The following is a 20,316-nucleotide window of genomic DNA, read 5'->3' on the forward strand; positions in this document are numbered from 1 at the left end:
AGAAATGTATATACTGTATTGTAGTCAAGGCCATCCTATTCAACTACTGCTATACATATACTAATGAAGTGGGTAAAACAGTATGTAAACATTATTAAATGTCTTGGGCCAACTTGTGTTGACTGTTTAACAGTCTGATGGCCTTGAGGTAGAAGCTGTTTTTCAGTCTCTCGGTCCCAGCTTTGATGCACCTGTAATGACCTCGCATTCTGGATGATAGCGGGGTGAACAGGCTGTGGCTGAGATCCTTGATGATCTTCTTGGCCTTCCTGTGACACTGGATGCTGTAGGTGTACTGCGTTGGGCTGACCGCACCACCCTCTGGAAAGCCCTGTGGTTGCGGGCGGTGCAGTTGCCGTACCAGGCGGTGATACATCCCATCCCAACAGGATGCTTTCTGTGTGGGTGATCCATTTCATTTATTGGTCACATACATATATTTAGCAGATGTTATTGTGGGTGTAGCAAAATGCTTGTAAAATGCTTTCAGATTGTCAGTGATGTGTACACCGAAGAACTTGGAACGTTTTCACCTTCTCCACTGCGGCCCTGTCGATGTGGATGGGGGCGTGCTCCCTTTGCTGTCTCCTGTAGTCCACGATTAGTTTTTTTGTTTTGTTGACGTTGAGGGAGAGGTTATTTTCCTGACACCACTCCCCCAGGGCCCTCCCCTCCTCCCTGTAGGCCGTCTCATCATTGTTGGTACACGTGTGGCCATGCAGTCATGGGTGAACAGGGAGTATACCATCAGTATTCATGCAACAAAACAAAAAAAAGCATCATGCAAAATATATTGCCACACTCCACTTACCAAGACTATTCCCAAATAAAGTTACTCGTTAAGGTAAACTAGGACAATAACATAGAAACAGTGTCACAGTCATATTAAGTAAAGTAAATAAGTAAATTGTTCACCAATAAAGTAATTATCAGCGCTATTAGGAAAAGACAAATTGCAAGCGTTATTTTTTTACATACCTTACCAAAGAGTCACCTACAATAACTGGGCAAGATTGCAGAAACGGATGTGCTACCATAGGACATAACATGTTTAAACCGGCACGCGTAATTTCAACACCGCTACGATTCCACAAGAGGCCACTGTAGAAACCGTGTGACGTCACGAATTTAACTTCAAATGCCTTTAAAATCCTCTCGTCTCTCGCCGGGCGCAGTGGCGTGCGCCTGTAATCCAAGTTGCTGGGAGGCTTAGGCTGTCGGATCGTTTGAGCTCAGGAGTTCTGAGCTCCAGTGGACTATGCCGATCGGGTGTCCGCACTAAGTTCGGTATCGATATGGTGCTCCTGGGGGAGCCCGGGACCACCAGGTCGTCTAAGGAGGGGTGCACCGGCCCAGGTCGGAAACGGAGCAGGCCAAAGCCCCCGTGCCGCTCAGTAGTGGGATCGCGCCTGTGAATAGACGCTGTGGTGCAGCCTGAGCAATATAGCGGGACACAGTCTTTTTGAGCAAAACATTTGTATTATTATTTTTTTAAACGTTGTTTTGCATTTGTAACATAAATATTCTGAAACCACATTTAGTTTTGAGTATCATCGGGAAGATACTGCGATATCCATTATTCGATTAATTTCTAAAGATAATCTTAATTTCTTTGCTTAATTTTCGCCCTTTTCTCTGATTTAGCCACGTTGTTCTGAAAAACTGTTCGTCGATGAGAGTCCCTCGACTGCCTCCTGTTGGTGCTCCGGTGTAAATGACTGGTTTTCTGATCAGTTCCTCGCGAGCTCCAGTAATGGACGCTGTTGTGGTAAATTAATATCACTGTAAAGCAATAGTAATGTAAACAAATATTAAATTGTCTATAATTTCAATTAGCGAAGCTGCATAAATGTGGGAGGAGTTCAGACGTGACGTCATTGTTTTAGCACATGGTTCAATGTGCCAATAAAGTCAACACAATCGAACTGTTTAATGGTTGTTTTTTCAAATTGGGACGATCGTGTATACTGTGTTAATGATAATACAAAAAAAAGACTAATGGAGAGCACTGCAAACGTAACATTTGAGGTAATGGAGAGCACTGTATAACACGGTAAACTTTTTTTTTTTAACTTAACATTTGAGGCATTTGTGGTAAGTACCTGAGGGCTGCCATCTTCATGCATGTCAAATCAAATTTTATTTGTCACATGCCCCGAATACAACAGATATTCCTTACCTTACAGTGATCTAGTAAATTACAATAGTGGAGCTATATACAGGTGGTACCGGTACAGAGTCAATGTGGAGGCTATATACAGGGTGTTACGGTACAGAGTCAATGTGGAGGCTATATACAGGGGGTACCGGTACAGAGTCAATGTGGAGGCTATATACAGGGGGTACCAGTACAGAGTCAATGTGGAGGCTATATACAGGGGGTACCGGTACAGAGTCATTGTGGAGGCTATATACAGGGGGTACCAGTACAGAGTCAATGTGGAAGCTATATACAGGGGGTACTGGTACAGAGTCAATGTGGAAGCTATATACAGGGGGTACCGGTACAGAGTCAATGTGGAGGCTATATACAGGGGGTACCAGTACAGAGTCAATGTGGAAGCTATATACAGGGGGTACTGGTACAGAGTCAATGTGGAAGCTATATACAGGGGGTACCGGTACAGAGTCAATGTGGAGGCTATATACAGGGGGTACCAGTACAGAGTCAATGAGGAGGCTATATACAGGGGGTACTGGTACAGAGTCAATGTGGGGGCTAAATACAGGGGGTACCGGTACAGAGTCAATGTGGAGGCTATATACAGGGGGTACCAGTACAGAGTCAATGAGGAGGCTATATACAGGGGGTACTGGTACAGAGTCAATGTGGAAGCTATATACAGGGGGTACCGGTACAGAGTCAATGTGGAAGCTATATACAGGGGGTACCGGTACAGAGTCGATGTGAAAATGTGCGGGGGCACCGGTGGAGGTCATTGAGGTAATTGGGACAGCCCGGTATAGAGGTCCTGGATGTCAGGAGGCTGAGCCCGGTGATGGACTGGGACAGCACGGGGGGATAGGTTTTGTCATTCCCTCTTCACGACTGTCTTGGTGTGTTTGGACCATTCTAGTTTGTTGGTGATGTGGACACCAAGGAACTTGAAGCTCTCAACCTGCTCCACTACAGCCCTACAGATGACAATGGGTGCGTGCTCAGTCCTCCTTTTCCTGTAGTCCACAATCATCTCCTTTTGTCTTGATCACATTGAAGGAGAGGTTGTTGTCCCGGCACCACACGGGCAGGTCTCTGACCTCGTCCCTATTGGCTATCTCATCGTTGTCGGTGAACGGGCCTACCTCTGTCATCAGCAAACTTAAATGATGGTGTTGGGAGTCGTGCCTGGCCACGCAGTAATGAGTGAACAGGAAGTACAGGAGGGGACTGAGCACGCACCCCTGAGGGGCCCCCGTATTGAGGGTCGGCGTGGCGGACGTGATAAGCATTAAAATGTCCGCTATTAAAATTAGAACGCAGCCCGAAACAAATTCTTAAAAAATTACAGCAAATCAAGACTGTATAAAAACATAAGTGGTTTCACAAATTTCATTGACAAACCAAACACACTAAACCTTTTTTTTATTTTGTATTATTGAGTATTGTCTGCATATCATTACAGGTCGTGGTCCTCGGGGTGGTAGAGCTCACTCATCAGCCGGTAGATGTAAGAGGGAGCGTTGCCGCCGATGTTCGAGATGAACAGAGTGATGAGTTCAGGAGGAACGTAGTCGAACACGGGGCAGTGCACGTTCACCTTGGATAGAATCTCTCCTATAGAGAAACAAACAGAGTAAAGTCACATGTTGAACACGGGGCAGTGCACGTTCACCTTGGATAGAATCTCTCCTATAGAGAAACAGAGTAAAGTCACATGTTGAACACGGGACAGTGCACGTTCACCTTGGATAGAATCTCTCCTATAGAGAAACAAACAGAGTAAAGTCACATGTTGAACACGGGACAGTGCACGTTCACCTTGGATAGAATCTCTCCTATAGAGAAACAAACAGAGTAAAGTCACATGTTGAACACGGGACAGTGCACGTTCACCTTGGATAGAATCTCTCCTATAGAGAAACAAACAGAGTAAAGTCACATGTTGAACACGGGGCAGTGCACGTTCACCTTGGATAGAATCTCTCCTACAGAGAAACAGAGTAAAGTCACATGTTGAACACGGGACAGTGCACGTTCACCTTGGATAGAATCTCTCCTACAGAGAAACAGAGTAAAGTCACATGTTGAACACGGGACAGTGCACGTTCACCTTGGATAGAATCTCTCCTATAGAGAAACAAAGTAAAGTCACATGTTGAACACGGGACAGTGCACGTTCACCTTGGATAGAATCTCTCCTATAGAGAAACAGAGTAAAGTCACATGTTGAACACGGGACAGTGCACGTTCACCTTGGATAGAATCTCTCCTATAGAGAAACAAACAGAGTAAAGTCACATGTTGAACACGGGACAGTGCACGTTCACCTTGGATAGAATCTCTCCTATAGAGAAACAAACAGAGTAAAGTCACATGTTGAACACGGGACAGTGCACGTTCACCTTGGATAGAATCTCTCCTATAGAGAAACAAACAGAGTAAAGTCACATGTTGAACACGGGGCAGTGCACGTTCACCTTGGATAGAATCTCTCCTATAGAGAAACAGAGTAAAGTCACATGTTGAACACGGGACAGTGCACGTTCACCTTGGATAGAATCTCTCCTATAGAGACACAGAGTAAAGTCACATGTTGAACACGGGGCAGTGCACGTTCACCTTGGATAGAATCTCTCCTATAGAGAAACAAACAGAGTAAAGTCACATGTTGAACACGGGACAGTGCACGTTCACCTTGGATAGAATCTCTCCTATAGAGAAACAAACAGAGTAAAGTCACATGTTGAACACGGGACAGTGCACGTTCACCTTGGATAGAATCTCTCCTATAGAGAAACAAACAGAGTAAAGTCACATGTTGAACACGGGGCAATGCACGTTCACCTTGGATAGAATCTCTCCTACAGAGACACAAACAGAGTAAAGTCACATGTTGAACACGGGGCAGTGCACGTTCACCTTGGATAGAATCTCTCCTATAGAGAAACAAACAGAGTAAAGTCACATGTTGAACACGGGGCAGTGCACGTTCACCTTGGATAGAATCTCTCCTATAGAGAAACAAACAGAGTAAAGTCACATGTTGAACACGGGGCAGTGCACGTTCACCTTGGATAGAATCTCTCCTATAGAGAAACAAACAGAGTAAAGTCACATGTTGAACACGGGACAGTGCACGTTCACCTTGGATAGAATCTCTCCTATAGAGAAACAAACAGAGTAAAGTCACATGTTGAACACGGGACAGTGCACGTTCACCTTGGATAGAATCTCTCCTATAGAGAAACAAACAGAGTAAAGTCACATGTTGAACACGGGACAGTGCACGTTCACCTTGGATAGAATCTCTCCTATAGAGAAACAAACAGAGTAAAGTCACATGTTGAACACGGGGCAGTGCACGTTCACCTTGGATAGAATCTCTCCTATAGAGAAACAGAGTAAAGTCACATGTTGAACACGGGACAGTGCACGTTCACCTTGGATAGAATCTCTCCTATAGAGAAACAGAGTAAAGTCACATGTTGAACACGGGGCAGTGCACGTTCACCTTGGATAGAATCTCTCCTATAGAGAAACAGAGTAGTCACATGTTGAACACGGGACAGTGCACGTTCACCTTGGATAGAATCTCTCCTATAGAGACACAAACAGAGTAAAGTCACATGTTGAACACGGGACAGTGCACGTTCACCTTGGATAGAATCTCTCCTATAGAGAAACAAACAGAGTAAAGTCACGTTGAACACGGGGCAGTGCACGTTCACCTTGGATAGAATCTCTCCTATAGAGAAACAAACAGAGTAAAGTCACATGTTGAACACGGGACAGTGCACGTTCACCTTGGATAGAATCTCTCCTATAGAGAAACAGAGTAAAGTCACATGTTGAACACGGGACAGTGCACGTTCACCTTGGATAGAATCTCTCCTATAGAGAAACAAACAGAGTAAAGTCACATGTTGAACACGGGACAGTGCACGTTCACCTTGGATAGAATCTCTCCTACAGAGACACAAACAGAGTAAAGTCACATGTTGAACACGGGGCAGTGCACGTTCACCTTGGATAGAATCTCTCCTATAGAGAAACAGAGTAAAGTCACATGTTGAACACGGGACAGTGCACGTTCACCTTGGATAGAATCTCTCCTATAGAGAAACAGAGTAAAGTCACATGTTGAACACGGGGCAGTGCACGTTCACCTTGGATAGAATCTCTCCTATAGAGAAACAGAGTAGTCACATGTTGAACACGGGACAGTGCACGTTCACCTTGGATAGAATCTCTCCTATAGAGACACAAACAGAGTAAAGTCACATGTTGAACACGGGACAGTGCACGTTCACCTTGGATAGAATCTCTCCTATAGAGAAACAAACAGAGTAAAGTCACATGTTGAACACGGGACAGTGCACGTTCACCTTGGATAGAATCTCCTATAGAGAAACAGAGTAAAGTCACATGTTGAACACGGGACAGTGCACGTTCACCTTGGATAGAATCTCTCCTATAGAGAAACAAACAGAGTAAAGTCACATGTTGAACACGGGACAGTGCACGTTCACCTTGGATAGAATCTCTCCTATAGAGAAACAAACAGAGTAAAGTCACATGTTGAACACGGGACAGTGCACGTTCACCTTGGATAGAATCTCTCCTATAGAGAAACAAACAGAGTAAAGTCACATGTTGAACACGGGACAGTGCACGTTCACCTTGGATAGAATCTCTCCTATAGAGAAACAAACAGAGTAAAGTCACATGTTGAACACGGGACAGTGCACGTTCACCTTGGATAGAATCTCTCCTATAGAGAAACAAACAGAGTAAAGTCACATGTTGAACACGGGACAGTGCACGTTCACCTTGGATAGAATCTCTCCTATAGAGAAACAAACAGAGTAAAGTCACATGTTGAACACGGGACAGTGCACGTTCACCTTGGATAGAATCTCTCCTATAGAGAAACAAACAGAGTAAAGTCACATGTTGAACACGGGACAGTGCACGTTCACCTTGGATAGAATCTCTCCTATAGAGAAACAGAGTAAAGTCACATGTTGAACACGGGACAGTGCACGTTCACCTTGGATAGAATCTCTCCTATAGAGAAACAAACAGAGTAAAGTCACATGTTGAACACGGGACAGTGCACGTTCACCTTGGATAGAATCTCTCCTATAGAGAAACAAACAGAGTAAAGTCACATGTTGAACACGGGACAGTGCACGTTCACCTTGGATAGAATTTTTTAAAACATGTTTTTGCTTTGTCATTATGGAGTGTTGTGTGTAGCTTGAGGGGGGGAGGATACTTAAAATACATTTTAGAATAAGGCTGTAATGTAACAAAATGTGGAAAAAGTCAAGGGGCCTGAAAAGTTTCCCATAATGCACTGCAGGTGAGAAAAAAAAGGATGGGCAAAGAATGCAAGTTTACCTTCTGTGAAGGGAAGCACCTCGTGTGGGGAGACAAACTTATGGAAAGTGTCCTCTTCATTGGGAAACTGAGAACACAAAACGAAAATCCAACCAGTCAAGTCACACAGTGATGAATATAACAGCAGACAACGTCATAGTCCGAGGATGCTTGGCCTCACCGAGCACCTATCAGTGAAGCAGGGCTCACTGACAACCACACTTCTATTCAGAAAGTCACTATTCTGCTCCTGATGACTGTGGTTGTGAGTACCTGAGGAGAGAGCTTGAACATGGGAGCGCAGACGATGAGCGGAGTCGAGTGGTGCCTGGCTGCTAGAGCTACAGTGTGGGTTCCGTTGACCGCCCGGAGCCCGCCATTGGCCAGAACCGTCTGTGTTCCGATGATGACCTGGTGAGAGGATAACCAATAGGAGGAACGGAACAGAATCAAAACTAATTTAGTTGCATTGACAATAGACAAGCGTCCCTAGTGAACAAAATACAATTATTATTTTTTTAAGTCCATATTGTTGAGTAAATCAAGAGAGCTGTTTTGATGAAATAAGATCGGAAATAATCATTTTGAATTAAAATGCATCGATATTACTACTTAATGTTCCGTCTGTGTAAAAAATAAAAATCACAAAAAAAAAAATCACAAAAATAAAATAAAATAAAAAAATTCACTAAATCACAAAATAAAGCAACATAAACAGTAAAAGTGTGAAATTCACCTTATTCACTCGGGACATCACTGCGAATATGGCGGCGTCGGCTATGACAGTGGTCTCGATGCTGGCTTTGGAGAGATTAGTAGCCATTTCATGACCCTTGGGAGGGAGGCAGGAGGGTCGTTACGACGGTGTGTTCCCAAAATGTAAAATGTTCATTATTCAATGACGTCAAGACTGAGACAGTCAATTCATGCAATAGATTCAAACGTATGGGGGGGGTTGTGACATTTAAAACGTTTTTAAATTAAATTGGGATCGTTAATGTTAAGAAAATATCACTAACAGAAATGTTTAAAATCACAGTGCAGTTGTACACAAAATATTAAATAATGTGTGGTTGACGGACGGGTGGAATAAATGAAAAACAATGCATTAAAAATCCGTAAAATATATAATTCTATAGAGAGCAAGGACTTAATATAACAAAGTCAAGGGGGTCGGTCTGAATATTTTCCTGAAAGCACTGTATCTAGAACCAGTGGGTGGGGGACAGCAGCTAGGTGAGCGCTGTCTGGTAGGTAACCAAGACTGTGGTAGATTGAACTGCACTGCCCCCTAGCAGTTATAAGCAGGACCAGATTTGAAGAGTGAATTCACATCATTGTAATGATTTTTTTCCCTCTTATCTGTTAACACGAGAACCACGAAAGCAGCCATTTTGACTGGTTATGAATTGTATTGGTTTTTTTTATTACTCCGCCATTTTTAAAGTCATGCCTCCCTCTGTCCATGACCTGTCCGAAACTAATCTATTTAACACACCGTCTAAATCAGTCTATTTAACACACCGTCTATTTAACACACTAAAGCAGTCTATTTAGTCTATTTAACACACCGTCTAAAGCAGTCTATTTAACACACCGTCTAAAGCAGTCTATATAACACACCGTCTAAAGCAGTCTATATAACACACCGTCTAAAGCAGTCTATATAACACACCGTCTAAAGCAGTCTATATAACACACCGTCTAAAGCAGTCTATATAACACACCGTCTAAAGCAGTCTATATAACACACCGTCTAAAGCAGTCTAACACATTTAACACACCGTCTAAAGCAGTCTATATAACACACCGTCTAAAGCAGTCCATATAACACATAAAGCAGTCCATATAACACACCGTCTAAAGCAGTCCATATAACACACCGTCTAAAGCAGTCCATATAACACACCGTCTAAAGCAGTCCATATAACACACCGTCTAAAGCAGTCTATATAACACACCGTCTAAAGCAGTCTATATAACACACCGTCTAAAGCAGTCTATATAACACACCGTCTAAAGCAGTCTATATAACACACCGTCTAAAGCAGTCTATATAACACACCGTCTAAAGCAGTCTATATAACACACCGTCTAAAGCAGTCTATATAACACACCGTCTAAAGCAGTCTATATAACACACCGTCTAAAGCAGTCTATATAACACACCGTCTAAAGCAGTCTATATAACACACCGTCTAAATCAGTCTAAATCAGTCTAACACACCGTCTAAATCAGTCTAACACACCGTCTAAATCAGTCTAACACACCGTCTAAATCAGTCTAACACACCGTCTAAATCAGTCTAACACACCGTCTAAATCAGTCTAACACACCGTCTAAATCAGTCTAACACACCGTCTAAATCAGTCTAACACACCGTCTAAATCAGTCTAACACACTGTCTAAATCAGTCTAAATCATAACACACTGTCTAAAGCAGTCTATATAACACACTGTCTAAAGCAGTCTATATAACACACTGTCTAAAGCAGTCTAACACACTGTCATAAAGAATCTTAATATCACAAACAGAACTGGAACCAGTTTTAAAGCAGTCCATATAACACATTTAAAGCAGTCCATATAACACACCGTTAAAGCAGTCCATATTCTAAAGCAGTCCATATGTCATTTTAAAGCAGTCCATATTCCCTAAAGCAGTCCATATAACACACCTCTAAAGCTCCTCCCGTCTAAACAGTCCATATAAGGAGGGCCTAAAGCTCTATATAACACACCTCTAAAGCTCCTAACACACCGTCTAAAGCAGTCTATATAACACAGGAGGGCCTGCTAACACACCCCTCCTCCCGTCTAAACAGTCTATATAACACACCGTCTAAAGGAGGGCCTGCTAACCCCCTAAATCAGTCCGACAGCAGGAGGGCCTGCTCCCTCCTCCTCCTCCACCGTCTAAATCTAACACACCGTCTAAAGGAGGGCCTAAATCAGTCTAACACACCCCTCCTCCTCCTCCTCCCGACAGCAGGAGGGCCTGCTATATAACACACCCTCCTCTATAACTCCTCTAAATCAGTCTATATAACACAGTCTAAAGCCTGTCTATATAACACACCGTCCAGTCTATATAACACACCGTCCCGACAGCAGGAGGGCCTGTCTAAATCAGTCTATATAACACACCGTCTAAAGCAGTCTCCTCCTCCTCCTAAATCAGCTAACACACCGTCTAAATCAGAGGGCCAGTCTATTTGCTCAGTCTATTTAACACACCGTCTAAATCCTCCTCCTCCTCCCGAGTCTAACACACCGTCTAAATCAGTCTAACACACCGTCTAAATCAGTCTAACAGGAGGGTCTAAATCAGTCTAACACACCGTCTAAATCAGTCTATTTAACACACCTCCAGTCCTCCTAACACACCTCCTCCCGACAGCTAACACAGGAGGGCTAAAGCAGTCTATCCCCCTCTAAATCAGTCTCCTCCTTAATATCCCGACTGGAACCAGGAGAGGCCTGCATTTTAATGGTTTTCCCCCTCCTCCTCCTCCCGACAGCAGGAGGGCCTGCTCCCCTCCTCCTCCCGACAGCTCCTCCTCCCCTCCAGCAGGAGGGCCTGCTCCCCTCCTCCTCCTCCCGACAGTTGAAGGTGCCGTGCCCAGTTGACAATCACCCCGATAATTACCTCAAAATATAATCTCTACATGGTATGTACCCTCTATCAGTCCACCGAATCACAGAAGTCTAATCAGTCTACTCTGGCCTACTAGGGAGCGCAATGAGAGAGTGTGTAATTTACCACGGCAAGAAGACCCAAGACGAACGGATGCACATGCTCCGTTAGTGTCGCTACAAGATCTGAATGAAAACGCCGCCGATGGAAGAAATGAATCACGACGTCGCTGATGATTATTCTGCTTCTGAGCCTCAGTCTGAACCTGCACCTCCAGAACGGTATGCACTGAGCAGGCGCCTGCGCCACCAACCAATAAAAGCCGGTGCCAATGCTACGGGACGATTATCAGCACAACACGGTCTTCACTGAGAGAGCAGGCCTTACATCTTCAAGCAAACAACATCAACAGTGCACTCAACAACTTTGGTTGTTTATGTGACATGCTACAGTACATCAGGGACTGAGACGCACAGGGAGCAAGGAGACACTGCCTGTGAGCGTTTATTTAAATCCTGTACGGCCCAGTACATCACTGGGACCAAGCTTCCTGTCTATCCAGGACCTCTATACCAGGCCGTGTCAGAAGAAGGCCCTAAAAATTGTTCTGACTGTTCTCTCTGCTAACGCACGGCAAGCAGTACTGGAGCACCAAGTCTAGGTCCAAGAGGCTTCTGAACAGCTTCTACCCCCCCAAGCCATCAGACTCCTGAACATCTAATCACATGACTACTCAGACAATTTGCATTGCTGCCCCCCCCGTCATATCAACACTTAGGTCTATATTCATTATAATGCCATTATTTAATTTTGTGCGGACTTTATTTATCAAGCACATTTGGCGCTTATCATCTAGTTTAGGCTACTAATGATTTCCTTTGTGTTTTATTTTATCGTTGTAAAAAAATAAGCTTTTACTGTTTTCCAACTCATACAGTATGCTTTCTGTTTCCTAGTTGTAACGAACTAAATTAAATTGAGTGAACACTTGGATTGTTTTGTGTTTCCCCCATGTAGCCTACATAAAACATAAACTAATGAAATTGATACGGTAGAATTTGAAATCAAATTTTTTAAATATATTCCAATGTTACCGAACACCTTCATAAACACAACCAAATTATTATTATTGTATTATTATTATTTATTATTATTATTATATGTATTAATACACTGAATGTTTTCATCCAGAGTGACTGCTCGTTAGCTTGAAGAGGGGTTCCTCGAAGGCACAGCGTTCGTACATTTAAACAATTAAAAAAAAAAAAATTTCAGTTTAAACTTTAAAAAGAACATTTTTACATTTGTCACATGATCCCCAGCTCCCGTGTGTGAATATACAGGCGTGGGATAGAGGAAAGACGGAGGGGTGAACGTATGGATGGAGGGAGGGAGGGGTGGTATGGATGGAGGGAGGGAGGGGGTGAACGTATGGATGGAGGGAGGGAGGGGGTGAACGTATGGATGGAGGGAGGGAGGGGTGAACGTATGGATGGAGGGAGGGAGGGTTGATGGGAACGGATCAGGATGAAATGGAGGAACGGTGGATACCTGGCAGAAGGGGGCACACTCGGCCACGATGACGTGGAACTTGCGTTTCCTCGCTGCGTCTTTGAGGAAGGCCTCGACGGTGCGTGAGCGGCCGACAGTCATGATGACCTCGTTGGAGTGGATGTGCTCCAGGGCCTGCATGGCGATGTTGTCTGTGGTGCCCTCTGGGAGAGAGGAAGAAGACCGTTAGCTCAGTGCTGCTCGACCATGATTATACCCATGGGGAGGTGTAGTGTAAAGACAACAGAGACGATTGGTTTAAACTAAAGGAGACTTTCGTTTGAATCATTTGGATTTCAGCCACAACCAAGTATAGAACTATGACCTTAATAGGTCTATGAAGGAGGTGGAGAAGAGAGAGACTGATGGTGGAGTATGTGTGTGCTCTAAGACAATGTTTTCCCAACTCTGGGTCCTCCAGTACCCCCAACAGCCCGGACAATCATACTCGATTCAACTCATTGAGGGCATGATGATTAGTTAACAAGTTGAATAGGGTGTGCTTGTCCGGGTCTACATAAAAATGTTTTAAAAAATACTTTGGGAGGGTCAGAGTTGGCAAACACTGTTCTAAGTGAACGTGTCTTACCTAGCTCTGTGAGGAGTTCATTGATGGCCTCTATGACGTTGGCTTTGAGATGAACAAAGTGCTGTCTGAAGTTCTCCTCACTCAGCCCCCCTGACGTTAGCAACTTGTGAAGGGATTCCTGCTGGTCTGTCTCCTCGCTGCTACCACGAGACCTAGGGGATACAAAACACACACACACACACACACAGGAGAGAGAAAACAACTTGGGGAAGAAAGAAAAACTTCACATTTCCAACTATTGCATCATTTGGCACCTTGCCATGGCAACTATTGTTGTCGAGTTCCCACAGAACACAAGCAACTCCTCCCCCCCGATTAAACCCAGCAAGCATACTCCCCCTCCCTGATGATAAACCCACCTGGCATACTCCCCTCCCCTGATGATAAACCCACCTGGCATACTCCTCCTCCTCCCTGGTGATAAACTCACCTGGCATACTCCTCCTCCCTGATGATAAACCCACCTGGCATACTCCCCCTCCCTGATGATAAACTCACCTGGCATACTCCTCCCCCCCCTGATGATAAACCCACCTGGCATACTCCTCCTCCCTGATGATAAACCCACCTGGCCTACTCCTCCTCCCTGATGATAAACCCACCTGGCATACTCCTCCCTGATGATAAACCCACCTGGCATACTCCTCCCCCTGATGATAAACCCACCTGGCATACTCCTCCCCCCTGACGATAAACCCACCTGGCATACTCCTCCTCCTCCCTGATGATAAACCCACCTGGCATACTCCTCCTCCTCCCTGATGATAAACCCACCTGGCATACTCCTCCTCCTCCCTGATGATAAACCCACCTGGCCTACTCCTCCTCCCTGATGATAAACCCACCTGGCATACTCCTCCTCCCTGGTGATAAACCCACCTGGCATACTCCTCCTCCTCCCTGATGATAAACCCCCTGCCTACTCCTCCTCCCTGATGATAAACCCACCTGGCATACTCCTCCTCCTCCCTGATGATAAACCCACCTGGCATACTCCCCCTCCCTGATGATAAACTCACCTGGCATACTCCTCCTCCCCCTGATGATAAACCCACCTGGCATACTCCTCCTCCCTGATGATAAACCCACCTGGCCTACTCCTCCTCCCTGATGATAAACCCACCTGGCATACTCCTCCCTGATGATAAACCCACCTGGCCTACTCCTCCTCCTCCCTGATGATAAACCCACCTGGCATACTCCTCCTCCCTGATGATAAACTCACCTGGCCTACTCCTCCTCCTCCCTGATGATAAACCCACCTGGCATACTCCTCCTCCTCCCTGATGATAAACCCACCTGGCCTACTCCTCCTCCCTGATGATAAACCCACCTGGCATACTCCTCCTCCCTGATGATAAACCCACCTGGCATACTCACCTCCCCCCTGATGATAAACCCACCTGGCATACTCCTCCCCCTGATGATAAACCCACCTGGCATACTCCTCCTCCTCCCTGATGATAAACCCACCTGGCCTACTCCTCCTCCCTGATGATAAACCCACCTGGCATACTCCTCCTCCCCCTGATGATAAACCCACCTGGCATACTCCTCCTCCCTGATGATAAACCCACCTGGCATACTCCTCCTCCCTGGTGATAAACCCACCTGGCCTACTCCTCCTCCCTGGTGATAAACCCACCTGGCATACTCCTCCTCCCCCTGATGATAAACCCACCTGGCCTACTCCTCCTCCTGATGATCCCTGATGATAAACCCACCTGGCATACTCCTCCCTCCTCCTCCCTGATGATAAACCCACCTGGCCTACTCCTCCTCCCTGATGATAAACCCACCTGGCATACTCCTCCTCCTCCCTGGTGATAAACCCACCTGGCATACTCCTCCTCCTCCCTGATGATAAACCCACCTGGCATACTCCTCCTCCCTGGTGATAAACCCACCTGGCATACTCCTCCTCCTCCCTGATGATAAACCCACCTGGCATACTCCTCCTCCTCCCAGATGATAAACCCACCTGGCATACTCCTCCTCCCTGGTGATAAACCCACCTGGCATACTCCTCCTCCCCCTGATGATAAACCCACCTGGCATACTCCTCCTCCTCCCAGATGATAAACCCACCTGGCATACTCCTCCTCCCTGATGATAAACCCACCTGGCCTACTCCTCCTCCTCCCTGGTGATAAACTCACCTGGCATACTCCTCCTCCCCCCTGATGATAAACCCACCTGGCCTACTCCTCCTCCTCCCTGATGATAAACCCACCTGGCCTACTCCTCCTCCTCCCTGATGATAAACTCACCTGGCATACTCCTCCTCCTCCCTAGATGATAAACCCACCTGGCATACTCCTCCTCCCTGATGATAAACTCCTCCTCCCTGATGATAAACCCACCTGGCATACTCCTCCTCCTCCCTGATGATAAACCCACCTGGCATACTCCTCCCCCTGATGATAAACTCACCTGGCATACTCCTCCTCCCTGATGATAAACCCACCTGGCATACTCCTCCTCCCTGATGATAAACCCACCTGGCATACTCCTCTCCCTGATGATAAACCCACCTGGCATACTCCTCCTCCTCCCTGATGATAAACCCACCTGGCCTACTCCTCCTCCCTGATGATAAACCCACCTCATACTCCTCCTCCCTGATGATAAACCCACCTGGCATACTCCTAAACCCACCTCCTCCCTGATGATAAACCCACCTGGCATACTCCTCCTCCTCCCTGATGATAAACCCACCTGGCATACTCCTCCTCCTCCCAGATGATAAACCCACCTGGCCTACTCCTCCTCCCTGATGATAAACCCACCTGGCATACTCCTCCTCCCTCCTCCTCCCTGATGATAAACCCACCTGGCATACTCCTCCTCCTCCCTGATGATAAACCCACCTGGCATACTCCTCCTCCTAAACCCACCTGGCATATGATGATAAACCCACCTGGCATACTCCTCCCCCCTGGTGATAAACCCACCTGGCATACTCCTCCCTGATGATAAACCCACCTGGCCTGATACTCCTCCTCCTCCCTGATGATAAACCCACCTGGCATACTCCTCCTCCCCTGATGATAAACCCACCTGGCATACTCCTCCTCCTCCCTGATGATAAACCCACCTGGCATACTCCTCCTCCCCTGATGATAAACCCACCTGGCATACTCCTCCTCCCCCTGATGATAAACCCACCTGGCATACTCCTCCTCCTCCCTGATGATAAACTCACCTGGCCTACTCCCCCTGATGATAAACCCACCTGGCCTCCTCCCTGATGATAAACTCACCTGGCCTACTCCTCCTCCCTGATGATAAACTCACCTGGCCTACTCCTCCTCCTCCCTGATGATAAACCCACCTGGCCTACTCCTCCTCCTCCCTGATGATAAACCCACCTGGCATACTCCTCCTCCTCCCTGATGATAAACCCACCTGGCATACTCCTCCTCCTCCCTGATGATAAACCACCTCCTCCCCTGATGATAAACTCACCTGGCATACTCCTCCTCCTCCCTGGTGATAAACCCACCTGGCATACTCCTCCTCCTCCCTGATGATAAACCCACCTGGCCTACTCCTCCTCCCTGATGATAAACTCACCTGGCATACTCCTCCTCCCTGATGATAAACTCACCTGGCCTACTCCTCCTCCTGCCTGATGATAAACCCACCTGGCCTACTCCTCTTCCTCCCTGATGATAAACCCACCTGGCATACTCCTCCTCCCTGATGATAAACCCACCTGGCCTACTCCTCCTCCTCCCTGATGATAAACCCACCTGGCCTACTCCTCCTCCTCCCTGATGATAAACCCACCTGGCATACTCCTCCTCCCTGATGATAAACCCACCTGGCATACTCCTCCTCCCTGATGATAAACCCACCTGGCCTACTCCTCCTCCCTGATGATAAACCTACCTGGCATACTCCTCCTCCCTGATGATAAACTCACCTGGCATACTCCTCCTCCTCCCTGATGATAAACCCACCTGGCATACTCCTCCTCCTCCCTGATGATAAACCCACCTGGCATACTCCTCCTCCCCCCTGATGATAAACCCACCTGGCCTACTCCTCCTCCTCCCTGATGATAAACCCACCTGGCATACTCCTCCCTGATGATAAACTCACCTGGCATACTCCTCCCCCCTGATGATAAACCCACCTGGCCTACTCCTCCTCCCTGATGATAAACTCACCTGGCATACTCCTCCTCCTCCCTGATGATAAACCCACCTGGCCTACTCCTCCTCCTCCCTGATGATAAACCCACCTGGCATACTCCTCCTCCTCCCTGATGATAAACCCACCTGGCCTACTCCTCCTCCTCCCTGATGATAAACCCACCTGGCCTACTCCTCCTCCCTGATGATAAACTCACCTGGCATACTCCTCCTCCCTGATGATAAACCCACCTGGCATACTCCTCCTCCCTGATGATAAACCCACCTGGCATACTCCTCCTCCCTGATGATAAACCCACCTGGCATACTCCTCCTCCTCCCTGATAAACCCACCTGGCCTACTCCTCCTCCCTGATGATAAACCCACCTGGCCTACTCCTCCTCCCTGATGATAAACCCACCTGGCATACTCCTCCTCCCTGATGATAAACCCACCTGGCATACTCCTCCTCCCTGATGATAAACCCACCTGGCCTCCTCCCTGATGATAAACCCACCTGGCATACTCCTCCTCCCTGATGATAAACCCACCTGGCATACTCCTCCTCCCTGATGATAAACCCACCTGGCATACTCCTCCTCCTGATGATAAACCCCCTGGATGATAAACCCACCTGGCCTACTCCTCCTCCTCCCTAGATGATAAACCCACCTGGCCTACTCCTCCTCCCTGATGATAAACCCACCTGGCATACTCCTCCTCCCTGATGATAAACCCACCTGGCATACTCCTCCTCCCTGATGATACTCCTCCTCCTCCCTGATGATAAACCCACCTGGCCTACTCCTCCTCCTCCCTGATGATAAACCCACCTGGCCTACTCCTCCTCCCTGATGATAAACCCACCTGGCCTACTCCTCCCTGATGATAAACCCACCCCTCCCTGATGATAAACCCACCTGGCATACTCCTCCTCCTCCCTGATGATAAACCCACCTGGCCTACTCCTCCTCCTCCCTGGTGATAAACCTACCTGGCCTACTCCTCCTCCCTGATGATAAACCCACCTGGCCTACTCCTCCTCCTCCCTGGTGATAAACCTACCTGGCCTACTCCTCCCCCCTGGTGATAAACCTACCTGGCCTACTCCTCCCTGGTGATAAACCTACCTGGCATACTCCTCCCTGGTGATAAACCTACCTGGCATACTCCTCCCCCCTGATGATAAACCCACCTGGCATACTCCTCCTCCTCCCTGATGATAAACCCACCTGGCCTACTCCTCCTCCTCCCTGGTGATAAACCTACCTGGCCTACTCCTCCCTGATGATAAACCCACCTGGCCTACTCCTCCTCCTCCCTGATGATAAACCCACCTGGCATACTCCTCCTCCTCCCTGATGATAAACCCACCTGGCCTACTCCTCCTCCTCCCTGGTGATAAACCTACCTGGCCTACTCCTCCTCCCTGATGATAAACCCACCTGGCCTACTCCTCCTCCTCCCTGGTGATAAACCTACCTGGCCTACTCCTCCCCCCTGGTGATAAACCTACCTGGCCTACTCCTCCCTGGTGATAAACCTACCTGGCATACTCCTCCCTGGTGATAAACCTACCTGGCATACTCCTCCCCCCTGATGATAAACCCACCTGGCATACTCCTCCTCCCTGATAAACTCACCTGGCATACTCCTCCCTGATGATCTTGAGGACGCGCAGTACCATGTTGCCCACGGTGGTCTCAGACGGCTGGGCGGCTGTCATTCTCCTCCCTTCCTTGCGAATAATTTCCATCAGGTCGCCTATCATCAAATACAAGAGGATATATTTTATCAAACATCATTCCTAGTAGTGAATTGTGTTTTTAGACATTAGACACTCACGAGCCCATTGGACCCGTTTCAACAATTACAGACGAAATGACAGTCTATCGTAGCAGTTCACGTTGACATGGAAAACTACAATAGAAGTGAAATCGATTTGATAAAAAAAAAATAACCCGTGGCAGATATACTAACGTTAGCTAGGAGGTAAATTAACTAGCTAACTACCCGAAAGTTAAGCTATCGAATAAACTCAACATTTTCCTATTAACTATAAGACTTTAGATACCGTTACCTGCGCTGCTCCATCGTGCCTGGGCTGTTACTTTCCGGAGCAAAGCAGTGGTTTCTCTGGCGGTTTCTCCCGACCCTCGGATCGGTCCTGTCCCACAACCTCCCCGCTTTAAATCCGCCAGAAAAGCCTCAATTCGCTCTGTTAAATCTGCTTCTTTGTCAGCCCCGGGCATACTGTTATCTGAATTCACCAGCTGACCTTAACTCGATGCTTTATCAAAACAAGTTGATGTTGTCGACATAGAAAATGATAGAGATCTCTAGTAGCCAAAAGGTTATTTTAGCATGAACTTTTAGCACGGGCAGTGCCATTTAGGGCTTCCGCCATGCTTCCGATATTTTAAAGTAGTTCATTGGGTGAGGCTTCCTATGGGTTGTAGCCTCAATGACGCTGCCCATGCTCTCACAGATGCCGTAGTGGAACAAATATAAAGAGGAGTACTCTATCTCTCTCTATGGTCGTAAATCATTTGCATAGGGAAGTAACGTGAACCGGAACCAGATTGCGCGTGAAAGGAGGATGCTTCCGGTACATTATTCTAGTCCAATGCTGATTGGACAAAATTATTAGAAAGGACATCTTGTAATATTTTCCGATTTCATAAAAATAGATTTCACCAGTTTTCGCATGAAATAGACATTTAACCAAAACCATTTACTTTCTAGAAGAGTATCTATGTCATGAGCCTTTGCTAGGTAAAGCCCTGCATTATTTCAGCTCACTGGTCACCATAGCAGCACCCACTCGTAGCACGTGCTCCAGCAGGTATATTTCA

At 46.8% G+C, this 20,316-nt stretch overlaps 1 protein-coding gene across 2 annotated transcripts; it reads right to left on the reverse strand.

Moving 5' to 3' along the window:
- Window positions 1-3,566: 3,566 nt before the first annotated feature.
- On the reverse strand, window positions 3,567-19,796 carry LOC135506246 (translation initiation factor eIF2B subunit beta). 2 transcript variants are annotated; one of them, XM_064925766.1, is made up of 8 exons: window positions 19,542-19,795; window positions 19,105-19,225; window positions 13,322-13,473; window positions 12,733-12,896; window positions 8,280-8,375; window positions 7,817-7,954; window positions 7,565-7,631; window positions 3,567-3,775 (listed from the first exon to the last, which is right to left on the reverse strand). In XM_064925766.1, the coding sequence occupies exons 1-8, from the start codon at window positions 19,711-19,713 to the stop codon at window positions 3,618-3,620; spliced, it is 1,068 nt and encodes a 355-aa protein (XP_064781838.1). In that variant the 5' UTR covers window positions 19,714-19,795; the 3' UTR covers window positions 3,567-3,617. The 2 variants fall into 2 exon arrangements, with proteins under 2 accessions (XP_064781838.1, XP_064781839.1); XM_064925767.1 differs by lacking the exon at window positions 3,567-3,775 and adding an exon at window positions 6,278-6,344 and having other exon boundaries at window positions 19,542-19,796.
- Between the last annotated feature and the right edge of the window lie 520 nt (window positions 19,797-20,316).

Source organism: Oncorhynchus masou, chromosome 19 (genome assembly GCF_036934945.1).
Source record: "Oncorhynchus masou masou isolate Uvic2021 chromosome 19, UVic_Omas_1.1, whole genome shotgun sequence".
Taxonomy (NCBI): domain Eukaryota; kingdom Metazoa; phylum Chordata; class Actinopteri; order Salmoniformes; family Salmonidae; genus Oncorhynchus; species Oncorhynchus masou.